At 41.6% G+C, this 14602-nt stretch overlaps 1 protein-coding gene across 1 annotated transcript in view; it reads right to left on the reverse strand.

Annotated features, from left to right (window-relative positions):
• The window catches only part of ENTREP2 (endosomal transmembrane epsin interactor 2), a 133611-nt gene that overhangs the window by 6137 nt on the left and 112872 nt on the right, over nt 1-14602 (reverse strand). The window contains exons 8-9 of the mRNA XM_075535551.1: nt 10973-11048; nt 7508-7735 (exon numbers count right to left, since the gene is read on the reverse strand). Of these exons, the coding sequence (XP_075391666.1) occupies nt 7508-7735; nt 10973-11048 (304 nt within the window). The remainder of the gene's footprint in view (nt 1-7507; nt 7736-10972; nt 11049-14602) is intronic.

Below are 14602 nucleotides of genomic sequence, written 5' to 3' on the forward strand. Positions count from 1 at the left end.
CTCCCTAAACACCCCCATCATAAAATACAAACACACACAGGTAACCAAAAAACACACAGACCTAAATGAAATGCCTGAAATTGAACAGGCTATGAAATTACCAGAAAAATTACATAAAAGAGTGATGTTTGCTCCCATACAACAGAGGAAGAAAAAGCCTGAGAGGAAAAGTGAGACAATAGAAAAGCTAGGAACCTCACTACACACATTACAAAAATAAACTCCAAGCAGAAATAGAAAAGTCCATCAGTATAAAAACAGAATGACACAACATTATAACAGAACAGAGAAAGAGAACCCAAGAGAAGGAAACCCGAATCAGTGAGCTTAAAGGCCAATCTACAGACTCCGTCTAAGAGAAGAACAAAACTACAAAAGAGACCAAGGAAAGCTTGAGTACAACGTGGGGACACAATCAAGAGGAACGGCCTATGTCTTACAGGGATTCTAGAAGAGGATGAAAAAATCCATACACATAATAGTCCCAGGACTTCTGCTAGAAAACTTTCCTCGTTGCCTAGATGATGAAAAGATAACTATCCAGGAAACCCAAACAACGCCCATCACGACAGATCCCAAAAGGGAAATCCCTCAGCACATTGTAGTCAAGATGTCTAACATCAACAATCAGGAAAAAATTCTAAGAGCAGCTAGGGAAAAAAAGAACACTATATACAAAGGGACAGCAATTAAAATAATTTCCACTTTCTCAGCAGAAACCATGCAGGCAAGAAGAAAAGGAATATATATATATATATATATATATATATATATATTCCTGAAGAAAAAGAAAAAAAAACTGTCAGTGTAGAATCTTGTAGCTAGCAAAAATGTCACTCAATGTGATGGAAAAATAAATGTATTTCCAGGCAAGGAGAAATTAAAGAACTTCACAAAAACAAAACCACCACTACAAAAACAAAACAAAAACAAACATTAAAATCTTAATGAAGTACTATAGTCAAAAAACCAACAACGATAGCACACAAACCTGAAAAGCCACACACAGTCAATTCCTCATAAAATCCAACAGCGAGATCAACATCCAAAACAATGAAGAAATACAGGAAGAAAAAATAAATTTATCACCCCACACATACCTTCTCACACATAACACACACAAATCAAAATGACATACATATCAATAATCTCACTGAATGTTAATGGGCTAAATACGCCGGTAGAGTGACAGACAGTAGCAGAATGTATAACTATCACTATGCTGCCTACTAGAAAACACATCTCAGAATATCAGACATAAAAAAGAATAAAAATCAGTGACTGGAAAGATGTATAGCAAGCAAAGGACAACTAAAAGAAAGTAGGTGTAACAATATTAATCTCTGAGGAAAAAAAGACTTCAAGTCATATAACGCAATGAGACAAGAATGAACAATACACAATGACCAAGAGAACAATCGCCCAAGAAGACATTACCATAATAAACATATGTGCACCTATCCATCAAACGTACACCAATCAAATCCTCACAGTATTGAAAAAGGATATAGACGCTTCAACAAGAATTACAGGGAACTTCAATATGCCACTCTGAAGGAAAGATAGAACATTAAGGAAGAAACTCAAGAAAGACACAAAGAGCTTAAGAACACAAGCAGCAAACTCACCCTCACAGACGTATACAGAACCCTTCATCCAACAAAAACACAGTATACATTCTGCTCCAAGACACATGGAGCATTCTCAAGAACAGACCACATCCTAGGCCACAAAACATGTCTTAAAATTTTTAAATGATACTACTACCTATCTTCTCAAATCATAATGCTATAAAACTAGAAATCAACAATTAAATGAACAGGAGCAAAAAGACAAACACATGGAGAATGAATAACACAATACCTAACAATGATTGGATAATAAGGCGAATAAGTGAGGACATAAAATATTCCTTAAGATAAACGAGAACAAACACAACGTACCAACCCTTAAGAACACAGTAAAAGCTGTAATGAGAGGCCAATTTATAGCAATCAACACAAAATATTAAAAAAAGAGGAGAAATCTAAAATCAACTTCCTAACACAACACATTTGAAAACCGGAACAAGGACGACAATACAAACCTTCCAATAAAAGAAGAAAAGACATAATAAGGACCAGAGCAGAAATAAAAGATATGGAGAGAAAAAATGGAAACAAGTCAAAATGCCAAGAAGTGGTTCTTGGAGAGGATTAACAAAACAGGCGGAGAAGAGATGAAAATACTCAGAAAAAAAAATGAAAAGAGTGACATCACAATAGATTCAAACAAAATAAAAAGAATAATTACATATAAATCTGAAAAACTGCATTAAAAGAAACTTGATAACTTGGATGAAATGGACAGATATCTAGAAAGACCTCATTTACTCAAATTAATGGAAGCAGAAGTTGAAAAAGTCAATAGATTCATAACAAACGAAGAAATAGAGCAGGTCATTAAGATATTTCCGTTCAAGAAAAGTCTAGGATCAGATGTCTTCATAGGGGAATTCTATCAAGTATTCAGAGAAGACCTGTCACCAATACTCTACATACTATTCAAGAATATAGAAAAAGACAACAAATTCCCAAACTCATTCTATAAAGGGAGCATAACTTGATTCCAAAGCAGGTAAAGACCATGCAAAGCTAGAAAGTTATAGACCAATATCCCTCATGAAAATAGGTGCAAAAATCCACAACAAAATTCTGGTCAATAGAATCAAACATCATAACCAGGTAATTTATCATGACCAGAAAGGATTCATTCCAGGGAAGCAAGGATGGCTCGTATTTGAAAAACAAGCAATATAACCTACTACCTAAATAAGGCAAAGAACAAAAGCCACACGATCATATCAATTGCTGCAGAAAAGGCATTTGACAATATCCAACATCAATTTTTTTGATAAAACCACTTAGCAAAATAGAAATAGAAAGGGGATTTCTCAACACAAAAATCCATATATGAAAAACTAACAGTCAATTTCACACTCAATGGGGGAAAACTAGAAACACTTTCCCTGAAAATCGAGACCAGAAAACGATGACACCTATCATCACTCTTATTCAACTTTATAATAGAAGTGTTAGCTACAATCATTGGACACCACAAAGAAATCAAGAGAATTTAAATAGGCAAAGAAATGACACTCTCACTCTGCAGATGATACGATCCGATGTATAGAAAATCCTAATCTACAAAATGCCCAGTGGCAACAATCAAGGATTTCTGCAAAGTAGTGGGATACAAAATTAACAACCAGAAATCACTTGGCTTCCTGTATGCCAGCAAAGAGAGCTATGAAAAAGAACAAACCTACCCAAAGACACAAAAGACATATACAGAGAAAACTACAGAACATTACACTAAGAAATAAAAAGAGACCTACATAAATGGAAACAATTCCCATGCTCATGGATAGGCATACTAGAATTGTGAAAATGTCAATACCGCCTAAAGCAATCTACAGATACAATGCAATCATATTTAAATCCCAAATACAGTTTTAAAAGCAATGGAAAAATTAATTACCAATTATATATGCCAAGGCAAAAGACCCAAGATAAGCAAGGAACTCCTTAAAAAGAAGAACCAAGTAGGAAGCCTCATGCTACGTGTTCTAAAAACCTACTGCACAGCCACAGTAGGCAAAGCAGTCAGGTACTGGTACAACGAGAGACACATAGACAAATGGAGCAGAACAGAAAACCCAGATGTAAATGCATCAGTGTACAAGCAAACAATCTTTGACAAAGGACTAAAAACTCTAAATTGGGACAAGGACAACCTCTTCAACAAATGGAGTTGGACAAACTGGATATCCATATGCAGTCGAAAGCCCTCAATGTAAACTCCAGCACTGTCAGGATCATCAATGGGAAAACGGAAACAAACTTATGGGCCCTACAGCAAGGCACACATAGACGGCCAAGTATAGTAAAGGAGTCACACACAGCAGAAGACAAAACAGATGACTGGGACATGCTGAAAATAAATCACTCATGCACATCAAAAGACTTCATCAAGAGAGTAAAACAAAAACCCAAAGATTAGGAATTTTTTTTAACCAAGGACACAGCAGACAACGGTCTAATTACCAATATCTATAGAACTCTACAACAGCTCAATAAGAAAATAACAAATGACTCAGTTAAGAAGTGAGCAAAAAACATGACAGTGCACCCAAACACAGGAAAAAATGGTCATAATCACTAGCCATCTGGGAGATGCAAATTAAAACCACAATGAGATACCACCTTGCACCAACAATGCTGGTCCAACTTTTTTAAAAAAACACAAATGTTTAAGAGGTTGTAGAGAAATGGCAACTTGTGTACACTGTTTTGGGGCTTTTAAATACATACAATAACAATACATAAAATAACTGGAAATTGAAATCTCATATGATCCAGAAATATCGCTATTGGCCATATACCTCCCCCAAATAGGAGACAAAGCATGAGTGGATGTATGCTGTCCCATGTTTATCGCAGCACCGGTCACAATAGCAAGGAATTGGAAGCAGCCCAAAACCCAACAGTGGAAGAATGGATAAAGAAACTATAGTACATTCATGTAACAGGATACTATGCATTCCTTAAAAACAGTGATGAAAGCATGAAACACCACATGACACAGAAGGGCCTAGAAAGCATTGTGCTGAATGAAGTTAGTCAAACACAAAAGGGAAATACTGTATAAGCCCACTACTATTAGGAGAAAAGCCAATTAAACAAATCTTGGAGACCAATTCCAAACAAAGGGGTAGAAATTCGCATTACTGGCCATGAACCACACATCATCCCTCTTATATGCACGTTATAAAAACCCCTTGCAAGAGGAGACCTCAGCATCAGGGCCACTACTTCAAGAAGGGAGGAAAAGGCAGAAGCCCATCCATTGAAGGCCATACAACATTGAAACAAGGTTGTGACAAATCAACAGACATGCCCCAGGAATCAGGAAGGAACCTTACTGGAAAGTCAAATTAAGTCCAGGGGAGGGGCGCAGCTAGATTTCAGAAGAGACATTTATACTTCGTTTGAGCAAAATGGGGAGGGGCAACCTCACATTGGGAAGGAATACTCAAAATTATAGAAAACCCAAGGGGAAAATAAACCCAGTATTATGTTTCTGGTTAAACACTGGAATGAGTTTCTACCCAACACTTGTTGGCCCACACCAAGGACTATGCATTACAGTGACCCTAGACTCTAGCTGTACGTGGAGCACGGCATCCCCCATAGCCCTCACCAGAAGGGCTTGATGTGGAAACTACATTGAACACACGGGGTCTACCTCAATATGACCCACAGCCCTTGGACTTGAAACTGAAACTCTCTGATGACAGAAGAAACAAATGATGGCCACACCAAGACGTTGGAATCAGAAGTCCTTGGCCTTGGTTACGATCCCTGACTTAGTAAGTGTCCAAGGAAAGAGGACCCAGGACCACCATACATTTACTACCTTAATGTCCTCCTTGCATTAATATGACATGTACTAATATTTTTGGCAAGGATCTGCCCTTGTAAGGACTTTTACAAGAAAATCTTCCCTAGCATCAACCTTCATGGTCAACATAAACAGAATTCAACCATTTAAGAATCCACTCAGTAGAAACCAACAACTCATGGATTATGTACTAGAATTATGGATTACAATCGCAAAACCTATTTTTCTCAACAGTGTCTTAAATTCTATGCCATTGAATAAATCATTGGTGTTATTAATGGAATTACCTTATATCCCGGGGGATTTAAGGGGATAACTGGTCATGTTTTAAAATTTTTTTAACCATAAAATGGTAATAAGACACCTAAATCAGACCAGAGTCATACATAGCCATGGGACAAGCAGATGGATTCTGGGCTTCCACTTAATTCAAGGTCCAATCGAAAAACAGCTTTTATAGTGTGGTCTTGCTCAGTACACTCGCCCTCATGAAGAGGTCACTGAAGATATGGGTGCTAAAGCAAAGTGTGGGGAAGAAAGCAGATGGTGCCCAGCTACCAACTGGAAGAGTGTCTGGCATCTTAAAGGCTTGTGTCCAAACAAGCAGCCATATAAGTGAGGCATCAATTAAGTCCACCTGGAAGAAGCACATGAGCCTGTGTGATCCAAAGATAACACAATGCAAATAAGATAAAAGGAAAGGTATCAGAGCTTTAAAAAGAGTTGTATGAGTCCCTAATAAAATGTAAAAAAAAGAAAAGAGGAGAAAAAAAAAGAAAATGATTAGGGCAGGGAATGTACAGATGTGCTTTATACAATTGATGTATGTATATGTATGGACTGTGATAAGAGTTGTATGAGCCCCTAATAAATTGTTTTAAAAAAAAGTGAACACCTGATTTAGAAATGACTATGGAGGGTAGTGGGGGCCCCAAATTCACTTGCATAATACCTATTTGCAAACAGCTGTAACATCAGACAGATGTTATTGTAAATTTGATTATGATGGATGGGACTATGATGGAATGTGATACCTGGAGAGTTGATGTCCCTCTTGACCCATCCTGAAATTGCTTTAGGTTTAAATATTTCTCACTTGCCCCAAGACAGAATTTTTTTTCTCTAACTTGTCTTAATAATGAATATGGGAGTGGGGAGGGAACTCTAGAACTGATTGTGACAATGTATATACAACTCTTTATGAAAAACGACTTGACTATGGAAGCATATGATAGGTGAATTTTAAATCAGTATCTCTATTGACCAATTAAAAAAGAGACGCCCCAGGCCAGAGTGGCTGGATACAGAGAAGGGCTTGGAGCTACTTTCACAGCATCATCAAACCAGGTCTTGTTTCATTCTCATCCCGACAATATCATGTTTCAGAGCACGAATTTCACTAGTGGACTTTGAGTTCACGCAAATGCACAGGTTCCCCAAACTCTCTGAATGAATGACAAGGAGAAACAAACATTCCTAACAGAGCAAATTGTCCATTTAATAGTTAGGCAGAGCTCCACTCCAACATCGGATCACACAGACAGCTCTGCCAAGACTGACATATGGTTATTTAAAACATACCTGTTTCTTACCACCTATTCATGAGACAAGGCCAAAGCCCTCTACTCTGTTCTTGACTCTGGCTCTGTGCATACGTAAAATGAATGTACAGTGCTGGCTGACCTGTCCACACTGGGTAAGCCTGGGACGGCAATCTTCCTAAACCTTCATGACCCCTACCCTCTTGCGGAAGGCTGATTACCTACCCCAGTCTCGGGACCTAAGTGTTTTGTGGCTGATCTGTCCACACTGGGAAAGTCCTGGGACTGCAAAATTCCTTCGTTCCCCTTGCCCCCTTGCAAAAGACTGACCACCAACTCCAGGCTCAATGTCTCAGTGCCCTGTGGTGAGTTGGAGTCTGACCACAAGACTATAGTCCCAATCTCTTTTAAGTACCAGGTCCCAGGATGAGCCTGGGCTCTCAGACGACAAGAAACTAGACCTGCAGTGCTGAGGCAATGCCTGGTGAGCCTACAATAATGTAAGTGGGCCAGGTCTGCTGTACCTGCCACTCCAGACAAGCCTGTGGTAGGGTCGCTAACAGAGTGGGCCATCCGCTGAGGACCCAACTGAGTCTGTGCACCTTCCTTCAGAGACACCTGGCTCCAGTAGTGGCAGGGCAACTGGGATGGCAGTTGGGAATGTGAGGCCCCAGGGGCATCTGAGGAACAAAAGCTCAAGCCTAAGGCAGCAGCTCTCTCCACAACACGGAGGTTCTCTCGATCCAATGGCACTGCAAAGCAAGAAGACAGAGATTAGAAGTGGGTCCTTTCCGGAAGGCTATCTGAGACCTTGGGGGTGTAGGAATGGAGGCTAAGAAACATTGGTCCATGGATTGAAGGGCTGCAGGGCACCAGGTAAATTTCTAAGAGTCATCCGAGGAGGAGCATGGCTGGAATGGCTCACTGAATAAAAGGCACAATAGACAGCATCTTTTTCTTTTGTAGTGGAGAAGTCTCATACACCCATTCAGGCATCCCTTGGGGAATCAGTGGATATAAAAAATGTGAGGGGGTACCCAAAAGAACCCCAGAAAAAAAAAGCTCTCCTGGGCAGAGCTTTCATAGTATGCATATTTCCCCACTAGGTGAGCATTGAGCAACTTTCTCTGAGTTAATGCACCCAGTGGCGCCACCTAGGAAGGTTCTCTCTGGCCCCAGTGAATTTTTTTTTGTAAAAGGAATTTCACTCGAACTTTTTGTGTTTGTGTGTGATGTCTGATTTAAGAGAACAGCATGCAGCTGTGAAACTGTTTTTCTTGTTTGCCGCCGAAACTGTTGTGATGTTAAACACAGCTTACAAGAACAGCACTATGGGGAAAACTCAAGTGTTCAAGTGATTTTCTCATTTCAAAAGAGGTGAAATGTCCATTTGACAAACCTTGTTCTGGATGTCCATCAACTTCCTGAACAGAAGAAAATGTTGACAAAATTCACGCACTTAGGCTTGAAGACCAACAGTGGACCACGGAAGAGATTCGGACGTTTCTAGATTATCTCGGAGCTCAGTGCAGCATATTTTGGGAATGAGAAGGGTTGCTGCAAAATCCGTGCCTTGGGTTCTCAGGAAAAAGAGTGCCTAGTGGGGACATGCCATGCTTTGGAAAAACCGCTCCGAAGTGATCCAGACTTTCACCAAGGCCATGACTGGTGAGGAGCCATGGTGCTATTCTTAGCACCCCAAAAGCAAACATCAATTAAGCCAGTGGAAGACACCATCTTCACCTTCAAAAAAACTCTTCAAGTGAAATCAAAGATCAAGATGACGGTCATTTGTTTTTTTGAAGCGAAGGGGACAATGCATGTGGAGTTTGTTCCATCAGCTCAGACTTCCACCAGGTCAGGTTAATCAAGCTTTCTATGGAGAGGTTTGGAAAAGAGTGCATAACAGTGTGTGACAAAAAAGGCCTGATTTGTGGCAGACGGGGGACTGGTTTTTCCACGATGACAATGCATTTGCTCACGCAGCCATCTCAGTGCACCAGTTTTTGGCAAAAACCAGCATGCCTCTGTTGCCCCACGCACCTAACTCACCTGACCTTGCTCCATGTGACTTCTTGTTTCTACGAATGAAGAGGGACATAAAAGGACAGCAATTTGATGACGTACACGAGGTGAAGAAAAAAACCGAGGGAGGTGCTGTCAGCCATCCAAACAGAGGAGTTTGAAAAATGTTTCCAGGAATGGAATTGCACATTTGACAAATGTATTAAGTGTAATGGGGAGTACTTTGAAGGTGATTTTGTAAAATAAATATACTTAATTTAAATATATTTAATTATATTTAATTAAATACACTTAATTTAATACACTAATTATATATCATTTATATATAAATGATATATAATTTATATATTATATAATAATATATAAATATACTTAATTAAATATATTGAATTTAAAAAATTAAATATACTTTAAAAAGTCCATTTTGGGTGGTACCCATCATATATGATGTCCCCAGGATCACAAGGGTGATCCTGCTTCATGGGTGAGTGGGGCCAATTCAGAGAAATGCAGTGTGCTCTGAGGGACCCCACATCGCTTCAGACAAGTCCTGGGGAACCTGAGATACTGCTTGCCCCACACACGGGTGTCACCCTGGGTCTGAAGCCCTTGGTGAGAGAGAGTGGGAGAGACCCAGCTGATGTGGTGCCTGCTTTGGTTCTTAAAGTATGGTCACTGGACCAGCAGTACCAGTATCACTTGAAACGTATTAGAACTGCAGACTCTCTTAACCACCCAGACCCATGGGCAATGGCACTCTGGATGCAGCGATATGTGCTTTCATAAGCCGACTGTGATACCAGCTTCGGTTTTTGGACTGATGCTCAGACCTTGATGTTGTTCAGGTCTGGCCCTCTCTCCTACCATACCAAGTAGGGTCCCCAGACAGATAGCACTGGCGCCCCTGGGCTGTAGCTAACACGGATCTGATTGGAACTTGTTTTATAGAGATTCCCTGAAAGTCTTCATCCACAGGGAAGCCCAAGGAGCACTTTCCCCCATTGTCATCAGATACTTAGAGCGGGGCTAGATAGTGCAAGGTGTAGGCAATATCTTTTGGTTAGAATCCCAGCAGCCCGAGTGCCTTCAGCGTTGGTGTCTTTAGGCTCTGTTCTTTCCATACGTCTTAAGCAGGAATGTGTGGGAGAGACCACAGCCAGGAGGTGCTGTGTTTAGATAATGGTCATTCTGTCTCCATGCTCTCCATCTGCCCTGCTCCGTGTGCCTGAGCCAACGCCAAAGGCCTTTACAGACAGCATCCAACTTAGCCCTCGTCATCCGTCTATGAGACAATTATTCAATCCACACTCAAGGAAATGTGGTGGCGAGAGGCTATGGAAAGTATATCACAAACCCACTAAGTGTCTGGAGTCAGTTGGAAGCAGGTCACTTCTAAACATTCCTGCTTAACCATTTCCTCTGCTGTCCAGGAAGGAAAAGCACAGTCCTTTCCTCCCACCTTGAAAATCCTCAGCTTCACTTCCTGCTCCTACATTGAACGGTGGCTTCACTCCCTCTGGACCAGGGACTAGGTTTGGGATCTGTCATTTCACAATTGCTATTCCATGACCTCCAGGAAGCAGGCAGAGATACTGAATTCTCATCTAGCCCTCTCTCCTTCTGTGGAAGGAGCTGAGCGGACATAGGCTACTATTTTTCCTCCGAAAAGGGTCCTTAATGGAGCTGTAGACCCCAGTTTGAGTAGTGCTTTTTTCAAAACCATACCCTTCCCATGAAAATGTGTGACGCTTCCTAGGCATATTGATGGAGGTGTGCTAAGGAAGAATATGAAGAATTTATATGGCATTGAATCGAAGGTTGTAGCAAATCCTATCTCCTTAAAGTATAAGGAATGATGAAGGAATTAGGGGAAGGGAAAAAGATAGGAGAGAAAAGGTACACTTTGAGAAATGTAATGCATCACTTAAAATTAGCACTTCTAATACTGAAAGAGGAAAAACTACCTTGTGTGCTGAACTCCATTGCGGCATTTGGGTCTCCAGAACTGGGCTCTGCCACTTGCTGATCTATACACGTGACCTACAAAAAACATAAAGCATCAGGACATCTTCCGTAGAGCTCTGCTCAGTTGTGGCCTGAGCAATCATAGTACCACGTCAGGACCATGTACAAGAATGCCAAGAATTCTGTATTTATATCAGGTACACTCCTGTGTGTCCTTCTGTTATTTCATAGAAACTTTGTTTTTCACCTTCATGTTCTTCAGGATTGCTTTGAAGACATGCTTAGAAACAATGAACTCTAGAGGCAGCTGAGAGGTGCAGAGAGTCTTGCAGCTTAGTCTAATTCCAGTTTAGATAATTACATGGCACCTCCCTAGGTATCCCCATTTCAATCAGAGAGCTGGCTACTCATCTGTCCCCTTAACCTAGCTTGCTCGCAGCTGCAGGTGCGCAGGGATGCATCCTTCCACCGACACACAGTCAGGCTACACAGATGCTCCAGCGACTCCGAGGGCGTCCGCACAATGGAGGCAGAGAGCACTCAGTGGACAAGAGCCCCGCTGGACTTGTCTTGGATGCAAAATATATGTTATTCAGAATAGCACCCTCATACTAATTATCCGTCACAGGGGTTCTCCCCCAACATCCTCTTCAAAAGGGAGAACCAGGTGAGGAAGAATTAGCAGCTTCATCACCCTTGCCTTCCCTCCTCTGGAGTCTCTACGGGCATATGCAACAGACCAAGAATTTTCTGCTAAATATCACACACAAAACCGTCTGCTGCTTTTTATATCTCTTCCTTTATCTAACCTCTACTTGGTTTAAGTTTCGCAGGGATGGGCAGCAACTCTGAAAACTGTTGCTTAAAAACACCTTGCTAATAAAGAAGTATAAAGCAAGAGAAATGAACTCAATCTTGGGACACAGTCAGGAGGGAATGAGGTTTAGCGCATAGTGTGCACCACTCTGGCTTCTGTTGGATAGTAGAATGTGACATGAGCGAAGGCAGCTCCAGGGAGCACGTCTATGGCGTGCCTATAGTTTCGTTTGAATCTGGCTTTCAATGGTATGAAAAGCCATTTTATACACTGAAGCTTCAGGGAAAATGCTTTGGTTAACACAGCATTTTTTAATTGAATATAGTGGAAGTAGGAAAGGATGTAAAGGAAATGTAGAAGGAGCCCTAGTGGTGTAGTGGCTAATGGCTTGAACTACTAACCACAGGAAATGTATTTGTCACCTAGAATATCAATTAATGGGTGAGATAATCAGTGAAGATTTGCATACATAGCTCCTTCAGAAACAGCAGTGACAAGGGGATGGTTTAGGGAAGAGACCCAGGAATAATTAAGAACATTCAAGGTTTCACACAAATGTATTCTCAGATAGGATTTTTTTACTAGTCATCATAATTGAAAAATAAATATATATAAATATAATTATATATAAAAATTATTAGCATTCTGGTTTTGTTTCTTTAGAGAACTGTGTCTAATACAGTATCTAAGCAACTAAACCAATTTTCTTACATTCTCCTTCCTTTTAGGGATCTCCATGGGTAGGGAACACTGTATGTAAATCATGCCTTGTTTCCATGATTAGTTGGAGATCAGTCATCCCGGACTAGATTTTAAAAGGGCTGTTATTTCAGAGTTATAACTAGCAATTATAAAAATGTGAGGTAAGATTTAGGAGGACATCTCAAGGCAACCTTTGAAGATCCTTATTTACAAATTTTATAATATAAAATTGGAAAATATAAGCAGTCACTTTGAGCCTTCCGCGTTAGCCTGCTTGCTGCCATGTCTGCTGGAGTCCTCTGATCCTGGTCTCCTGGTCTCTGGTTGCCCTCCCACCACCATGTTGCCACCACATTAAACTTCTTAGCGCACCGCTGAATCCTGTCAACCACAAATTCCAATCTCTTCAAAGGGACCCAAAATGATAAAATTTGAAGCCTAACTATTTATAAAGCTTCTTCATGCACCTTTAGTTCTGACACCAAAGCACCACACACTTCCACCTCAGCTTGGCTGTGTAGCTGACTCCCAGCCCGCACCAAACCCTGAGCTCAAGCCCGCCTCTGAAACCCCAGAGTGGCTTATTGGTGCCAGTTCCACTTCTCAAATCACTTGGTGGTACGAATGGTTCAGTCCTTGGCTGCTAACAGAAAGTTTGAGGGTTCAAGTACACTCAGTTTTCAGAAGAAAAGCCTGTGATTTTCTGAACAATCAACCATTGAAATCCCTAGGAACACAGTTCTCGGGCACGCATGGGCTGCGAGTTTCCCAAGGGAAGGTTTTCTAGTCCATTTGCTCGTCTCTGGGTCACTGAGTACAACACAGGCCAATGGCCACCGGAGCAGAGGCAGCTGGCCAAACAGGAGTGTCACGCTTTCTGTGCCAACTAACTGTCCTTCTGGAGAAAGAACCCTGCTCCTCACATTTGACTGAGAGTAGAACTCAGATGGCAGCATCGTGCGTTGGGTCCGAATACAGCCTTTGCTGTGGTTAGTTCGCACTGGAGAATGGGTCCAAAGGAGCATCCTCCCCAAAGGCGTGCTCTCTTTCTTCTAGCTTACAAGTCTTTCTGATGACTGGCAGCTCCAGACCCTGCACACGGAGTCTGCAAAACCTATATTGCTGCTATCCTGTCAGTCTATCGTCCCTCTTTCCCCAAAAGAGTGCTGATAGGTGGCTTAGATGCCATTTGTCCTAAGGAGAAGCAATTAACCTCTTATCCTCCAAGGAAAGAGGTCATGTCACACAAGGGACTGTTCCTTCCTATTACTGTCCACATTATTTCCAGGCTGGGCAGAGCCGGTGGTGGTGTAGCCTTCTGTAAGTGGAAGGTAACGGATTTTACTGAGCTTAGAGGTGTTTGGGGGATTGAAAAATGCCAGAGAGCCACCAAGTCAAAGAGAACCAGGCTACAAGTGGGAGTGGTCTCTCCCAGGGCCGCAGAGGACCCATCATCACCAGATTCTGCCTCCTTCCCAGAGCAAGAAAATACAAATGTGGGGTGTCCTGCGACCACTTCTCCAACAGCAATGGCACTCAGATCTTGGGGTGAGGTGGTAAAGATGAAGTACGGACACGTGGGCTTTTCTTCCAGTGCACATCGGAATTGCAGGTGGAATGTTCAAATCTAGGTTGCTGGGCTCCTCTCTGAGTGTCCGAGTTAGTAGTTTACGGTGTTGGTGGTAATTGGACTGTGTGCCAAGGATCTACATTCCTACCACCTTCCCAACTGCGGCTGTCTTTTCTCCAGCCCCCCCGCTTTGAAAAGCCTGGGAGCCTTCAAGATGTTTAGGAGAGGTAGGGAGAATTCAGGACAGTACGTGGTGCGGAACATGGGTATAAGGTGCCATTTGGTACCCCAGAAGGAGGAGCATTCTTACTGCAGGTATTTCCCCTAGAGTGCTCGGAGGCTCACAGCCACTGGGCTTAGCTACACGTGTGTCTGGATTTTGCTTGCTGAGCATATGAGAATTTGTTCACACAGCCCCATCAGTAGAAGGTACCATGCTCCTCTTCCCAAGATGCCAAGCTAGTTGGTGCCTTGTGAGTACAACGGTGCTGTAGACTCTATCTTGAAACACCGCTGGAATTACACTCTGGGATGGCACAG

This window comes from Tenrec ecaudatus, chromosome 17, assembly GCF_050624435.1.
Source record: "Tenrec ecaudatus isolate mTenEca1 chromosome 17, mTenEca1.hap1, whole genome shotgun sequence".
Lineage (NCBI taxonomy): Eukaryota > Metazoa > Chordata > Mammalia > Afrosoricida > Tenrecidae > Tenrec > Tenrec ecaudatus.